Below are 7,641 nucleotides of genomic sequence, written 5' to 3'. Positions count from 1 at the left end.
AAATAAGGCTATGTATCATTGTGACCGTGCTATTAGCTTACCAACTTTTACTTCATGGATAAAACATCTCAAGAAAAGAACAAAGGCACTTTCCAAGTTTTGAAAATCATTGAATTATTATTAACAAAATCACTATGTATGATGTTGCCAACATAACAGTAACTAATGGAACTTTCCAAATACAGCTTTCAGAAGTGACATTTTCCAAGCACTGAAAGAAGCTTGAATATGTACATTTCTTTTCCCATTTTTTTCTTACAACAAACCTGAGTACTTACTTGTCCAAAATCAGTCCTTTAACATATACAAACCACTTGTTTCTTCCAATGCAAGCAGCTTTATGGCTAGTGGTTCTTTGAATCCAGTGGTCTTCAATTTCACCTGCTGCCATCTTCTTTTGTTTGAAATCTATGTTCAATGCCCCATCACTGGTCTAACATTGGCTCCTAGTAAATTATATTTAGAACAGTGTGAGAAAAAACAAACATATTTCAAAATAATGAATTTTGTGGCCCAACATTGAGGAGGAATGGTGAAATATAATAAGTTAAATGATTCAATAACTTCTCCTACAAAAGTTTGTGGTTTTTTACGTTTGAGCTGAAATATCAAAGTTAATGATCTTGTGCTTGAATTTGAAAGTGCATCTAGTGTCTGTTATGACAAAGTCAAAAACCTGATTTGTAGTTGTCCTTGAATGTGAACTTGTTGTGGGATGACGTGGCAAATGGCTGTGATGCTGACTACTATTACTGCTGTATATTTCACAGTTCCTTCCAAGGTCTCTTAACCGGTTGAGCTCTGGCAATATAACAGCTGCAAGATCTGGCCTGTCCTTTTTCCTTAGCTCTGCACACTTTAGTGCCAATTTAGCAAATTCTAGAGCATCATCAACAGGCCAGTCTGTCACTGTGGGGTCAAGCAGCTCTTCAAATGTACCTCTTTCAATGGCCTTTTGAACATGGTGTGCAAGACCCATAGGGGGCTTGGCTGTGATAATTTGGAGTAGCATTATCCCAAATGAGTATATATCTGATTTGGTTGTCAACATGCCTGTTTGTTGATACTCAGGATCTATGTAACAAAAAGTCCCTGCAGCTGAAGTCATGTGATATTGTGTGACACTATTAGCCACAGAAGGTGGGACTAGACGTGCTAGGCCAACATCACTAATTTTGCTCACAAAATTGCGGTCTAAGAGGATGTTGGCTGGTTTTAGGTCCCGGTGCACTAGGGGTTCTGGCTTTGCTTGGTGAAGGAATAGAAGAGCAGTTGCAATCTCAGCGGCTATTTTGAATCTTCTCCTCCAGGAAATTGGAGTGGTGTGACCTCTTCTAAACAGCCTGTCTTCTAAGCTGCCATTATTCATGTACTCGTAAATCAAGCATCCATACTCAGGGCAGGCACCAAGGAGGAGGACCATGTTAGGATGTCTAATGCAGCTAAGGACCTCAACCTGCATATGTTGTAGACAATCTACATTAAGAATTGAGATCATGATAACTATCAAAATGATAATAGGTACTAGGTATAGTGGTTAAAACTTTTTAAGTTATCTTGTTTTATTAGTTATGGCACTCAGATTCATCCATTTATCTTTCTTTTTAGAATGATTTATCATGTCCAGACTTCATATATGGTGTAGAAGATACCCAAGTTCACAAGGACTGAAGCAAAATATGTATGACACATTATTAGTTGAGCTGGTACACTGCATAATCACAATAAAAGAAAAAAAAAAAACTGATCTGTAACATCTGTTGATTGCTACCTGTGAGCATGTTCTGATGCTCCTTAACAATTGACTTAATTTATGCAATAACATGCTCCATATAAAATTCCTAATCTTTTTTTTTTTTTTTCAAAAGAAGAGAGTGTGAATATCATGCCTCTTGTTGGAATTGCTTCCTCCCTTGAGCAGCATCAGGTCTCAAAACTTTGATGGCAACTGGGGTGTGATCAAGTTTGCCTTTATATACAGGTCCATATCCACCTTCACCAATTTTCATTGATTCAGAGAACTTGTCAGTTGCTGCTTCAATCTCATCTATGGTGTATTTTCTATACCGGATATCATTCTGTGCCAATGCAGACAATGCTCGATTTTTCTCTTCTGCCTCTCGCCTGGCCTTTATCTCTGCCAGTTTTCTTCTCTGTGATTCCTTCTCAGCTAGCCTCTGTGCCGCCTCTGTTGCTTCAATGGCAGCTTTGCACTTGGCCTTCTCCATTTCTGCAATAGCAAGAGCTGCTTCTTCAGCATTCTTGGCTTCTTCAAACTTACGAGCCTCCTCCACCTTCCACTGATGAAGTTCTTTAGCCTGACAGCCATTGACAAAATTATTTTAATTGTTTATAGGCTAGGATTTTTGTGTACTATGCTTATTTCTTTTTCTCCTTTCTAATAAATGGTAATGATTACTGCCTGAGCTATAATCATTTATCAATGAACCTGGGAAACCTATGGTATCTAGTATGCTACAGTGGACTAACAAATTGGATTTTTATTTTTTATCTTTGGTTGGCTGGCTTGTAATTGGAATGTGTCAATATAAGATTAAGATACAGTGGCAAGTGAAGAAAAGTAATTTTTAAGGATCATATTGCTAAAAATTGAAAATGCAGTGTTTTCTTTTGAAACAAAGTTAATTTGAAGGACAGCTCATTGAAGAGTGCTAGCAAATAAGGCAGGTCATTTGAATTTTTTGTGTGACAATATAAGGTCACATCCTCCAAGAGCCTTTTGCCTCAGTAGCATTGCCCAGTATCCAACATGGGAAGAACTTGGTTCAAATCCCCTCCCCCACTTGTTGTAAGAAAAATTAAAGTCACCTTCTTTTTGGCTGAGATTGCTTCTCTGCAAGCTGAGCTGTACATGTCCATGGTTTGCTTTAGTTCAAGCTTCAATTTTTTCATCTCAGCTTCTAGCTCTCGCTGTAATAAACCAGCAGCTCATAGTTAGATTACTTGACGATAATGAGACCACTTCTTAATGTTAGGAATAGGATATAGAATTATTATTGTGTGGTAACAGACTACAAAGTGTTCAAAATTTTAGACCCTTCTTAATTACTAGCATTCAATATTCAATACCAATCTGCACTTACCGCAGAATATTTGGTGGATTGTTCCTTGGGAGAACTTGCTGCAATGCTGAAATCTAAATTTTGGCCTGAGATATCCACTGATCCGAACATCAGCACCCCTGGAAGATCACTCTCATCCCTGACAGAATCTTGGCCAAATGAAGACCTTGCCCCACGGTTGGCAATCTCGATATTCTCCAATGAGAGATTCTTTGGACTATTCCTGCTTCGTTCGCGTGATGTCCTCGACGCATCACTGCTCTTTTCCAAATGAAATCTCTCATAACCTGGTCCTGCACTTCTCCATCCCCTTACAGATCTATGTTTTGCCAAGAAACAATATGTAAGAAAATAAATAAAAGAATGGATGTTTACAGGCAAACTTGGAAACTGAATAACAAGACCACCACTATTAGTTTTTGATGTCTTATGTTACACTTGTTATATTCATATAGAGTAAAGTTTAAGAACAGTTTCTTAGGTGTTGAACTTAAAGAACTACGATCACAATTATCCACGTAGATTGATGGACTAATATCTAACATTTTGGGTACATACCTGGTTTCCTCTCCATTTTGTTCAGGTGTTGGTGGAAGTCCTCCTGATGAGGGTTGTTTTGGTGGGGTTGCAGTATTTGCCATAGGCCTTAGTGCTGTCCTAGCTGACAATATTTTCCCTTTTGAAATTACATAAACAGAACAGAAATTTGGTGCAGATTTCATTAAGCTGCCTGGTACATCATAACCTTTGAACTTTCTGTATGAACCCAAACAGATAGCTTAGTTTTAGAATAACGATTAAATGATTAAATTCACTATTTCTTAACAATTTAAATATTTGTGTAAGAGAGACCTTGCGAGAGCACTCCTCGTTGATGCACCAACAACAATACTGTTGATGAAGTTCTTGTGGATGTAATCCAAAATTGCTTTAGGAGCATCATATTCCTCAAGGACAACCTCTTTCAATTGAACCTGAAGTTCAGAATTTTATATCTGACGTCAGTTTAATTACATGGACCGGCCTCCTAATTTATACTCATATATATACATAGATAGTTTCGAAATGGACCATCTTTAATTTGCATAATGCAACCTTTTTGATCACCCCCAACTAATGACACCTTTCACAAACATACTACTACTGTATATGGCTAAATTGTTGAGAAATTATTCTTACATGAGAGAGGTGCACCGAATAATTTCACATAAATTAGCCTGGCTTGTTTGTGACTTGGATAATCAAATAAATGCAACTACGTACGTACGTACCCCTTTACGAGCACAATAACCGCGGTATGGGATGAAGAGATTGTCGTTTTCAGATTCGGCTGAGTGATTAGCATCATTGGCGCCCTCTGCATAAACTCTCAAAAAACAAAAACCAAAATCAAAATGAAACGTACATATAGACATATACGTGCGATAATATGATCTGCATGGCAATATATATGCCAAGTAATAATGAAATAAAGAGAGAGGGTACCTACGATTATTGATGTGGTTGGTTTTGGGCCTAACATGGATTAGGGTGATAAAGGGGTTGCTAATAACCATAAGATGATCAATAGCCCATCTGACAGCATAAGGGCTGTTCTTATCCTTATCAATGGCCACCGCGGTGGACTTGATGGGTGGAGTACTATGACTATCGTTGGCAGAATAGTTTGGAACCATAATTATTAATTTTTGCACAAGTACAAAACTTTTGGAGATATTAATAATATTGTTATGATGACGATGTTGTTGTTGATGTTATAGAAGTGTTGATACAACAATGAATGATTAGAACCAACATCACCAATAGCCACAGCCTCAAAACCAGTGCTGCTATCTAAGAAGAATTAGAAGAAGAAGAAGAAAGAAAGAAAGAGAGAAAGATGCAGCATCTGGTTTGAGGCTTAGGCTTAGTTCCTTGTCGCTATTGCTGTTGTTGTTTTTCTGACTTTGTGAATGATGGTGGTGTAGGTGAGACCAATAGGAAAACAGAAGTTACTAACTAATTCTTTACATGTAACTCTCAGCCATTCGCTTGATTTAGCCAATTTGACCAAATGAACAACTGGCCAATCTTTAATTAAAAACCGACTAGTCAATTCCTTAATTAATTTATGACCATATGTTAGGGATTTAACTTTAACTTTAACTTTTGGAGGAGAGAGAGAGAGAGAAAATGAGACACGCATTGTTCGTTCTCGATATAAATTATCTGTATCACTTTTTGTGTTTCACTTCATGTTTTACCAATCACAATTTGCCATAAATTTGATTTTTTTTTTTTATAAGAAAAGTTAAATAAATACATGGCAAGTTGTGATTTGTGGAATATAAGGTAGAACATAAAAAGTTGTACAAAAGATTTGTATTTGTTGGTTCTACTTTTCTACATGCATTTGCCTGCCTTTCCTTTTTTTTTTTTTTTTTTTTTTTTTTTTTTTTTTTTTTTTTAATACACATGGTAGCATGCTATCTTTTTGCCCGGTCAAGATAAAAAATTTAACCACCACGCACCTTAGGTGTGATGGTTACTCTATAGGTATAAATGTTTATGGGGTGTCGAAGGCAAAAGCTGGAGTTCAAGTTACTTGAAAGGAGCTTAACACATATACACTTAGATTAGGATAGAGTATAATTTCTATCTTGTATAAAAAAAATTCAAAAATCTTGTGTCAAAACTAGATTTGAATCATTTGATTATGAAGAACTAAAGAGGCAAAATCAATGATTTTGTCTTTAAAAAAAAATTAATTAGGGGCACTATGAATTTTTCCATTATTAAGTTTTAAATTAAAATGAGTATTTGTGATGGTATCACAAGTAAAATGGATTTTATTTTTAAAAAATTATAATATATATATATATATATATATATATTTGTATTTATAAGAAAGTAGCGTCCTAACTTTGAGGATACTATTTCTCAAGACACTAAGACCCAAAAATCAGTAATAGAGAATGTATAAACTTACTTTAGTGCTTTGACAATTAACGACTATGCATGCGTTTGCGTGCAAATGAATGTTACTATTTGTGTGTTTGCATTTTTGACTGGGTCTTACGGTACTATTCATGACCCAGCCAAAAACTTAGCAAAAACGCAGATAAGCATCACTGTTCACGACCCACGATACTATTCATCATTCATTAAAAATTATTTTCCTATAGTGTTTTCAGTAATAAGTTTTCAGTTTTCAGCAAAATAAGCGATATCCAAACAGACCCATGTTAATTTTTTAGCTATTTTGTAGTGTAATATTCCAAGCATTTCTTGTTAAAGTAAGTATTTACCTTTCTTTCGATCCAATTTTTACTAATTCATAATTGAAGCAAGATAGAGTTCAATTTGGGGCTTATTTGTATGTAATTTTAGTCGAAAGGAGTATTTTCCAATTTAGTCCACAAATAATTAGGAGTTAGTTTAAGCACTTTGGCTACTCCTAAAATATTATTTGAGAAATGTTATATTTACAACAATTTCACAATAAATTTTAAATAACATGTTATTATTGGTAAATAAAAAAGTAATTTCAATGGTAAACTTAAATTATAACCAATAATAACTTACCACTAAAAATTTATTATGAAAATATTGTATAGCACTTTGCTAAGTACTAATCCTAGAATATTCGCTACCTCATATACGTGTCTTTAGATAATTACTAGTAGAATAAATATTGGGATGAGCAGTCTAAAGGAGGAGTGGTTAGTGAGTTAATAGTGTGATTTACTGTTAATAACCAACGGTTTTCAGTTTTTGCACAAAAATAAAAATTTGCACACTATCAGTAGCCTGCATTTCACACTACCAATCCTCTAAATTCTCCTTTATTTTTTCTCCTTTTTTTTCTATTTTTAATTTATAGTTACAACAATGATAACAATTGTGGATTAGATCTTCTAATAATGGAGAGCGCGCTATGCCACTAAGTTACAAGATTCTTAGCCTTTTAATTCTACTTATTTTTAGTCAATCTATTGATTTATTTTATCAATGAGTCTATTAACACAATTTTTTTTTTTTAAATTTGTTTCACAATCGTTGAAATGGTATATTGAAATTGATGTGTAATAAAGGCGGCATCAGTGATGAGTCTACAAAATTGATGTTGCACTTGCACCCATCAAAACTTGACATCTTTAATAAGTTATAAGAAAATTTGTATTAATATTATTATTACTAGTCGCGAACTCGCGCGTTGTGCGTGATAATTATTTTTATGGTGGTTTTATTAAATTTTTTTTTTACAATTTAAACTAATCTAATAATGAGTAATGTATTTCGTAATTATATTTTTATTTATTATAGGAACAATCATAAATGTAATATAGGAACAATCCAAAACACCAAAAAAATGTAAACTAAAAAAAATTAATAAAACTTATCAATGATTAATTGAACCAATATTAGGATAAAATTTTGTTTTTGATAATCTATTAAGGTTATTTTCTTTGTAGAAATTATAATTTCGGCCACCCAAAACATATTATCAAATAAACAATTATTAGCAAAATCTAAGAATTAAATTTATATACATGCATTGTTATAAAATAATAATAAT

General features: G+C 34.1%; 1 protein-coding gene across 1 annotated transcript; it reads right to left on the bottom strand.

Annotated features, from left to right (window-relative positions):
- Positions 1-152: 152 nt before the first annotated feature.
- Positions 153-4,896, bottom strand: LOC126707951 (U-box domain-containing protein 52). The gene is made up of 9 exons (XM_050407714.1): positions 4,573-4,896; positions 4,355-4,440; positions 3,936-4,057; positions 3,642-3,839; positions 3,105-3,402; positions 2,830-2,931; positions 1,890-2,318; positions 677-1,456; positions 153-446 (listed from the first exon to the last, which is right to left on the bottom strand). The coding sequence occupies exons 1-9, from the start codon at positions 4,757-4,759 to the stop codon at positions 426-428; spliced, it is 2,223 nt and encodes a 740-aa protein (XP_050263671.1). The 5' UTR covers positions 4,760-4,896; the 3' UTR covers positions 153-425.
- Between the last annotated feature and the right edge of the window lie 2,745 nt (positions 4,897-7,641).

This window comes from Quercus robur, chromosome 2, assembly GCF_932294415.1.
Source record: "Quercus robur chromosome 2, dhQueRobu3.1, whole genome shotgun sequence".
Taxonomy (NCBI): Eukaryota; Viridiplantae; Streptophyta; class Magnoliopsida; order Fagales; family Fagaceae; genus Quercus; species Quercus robur.
The sequence above is the reverse complement of the archived record's forward strand: the minus strand, read 5'-3'. Positions and strand labels throughout refer to the sequence as shown.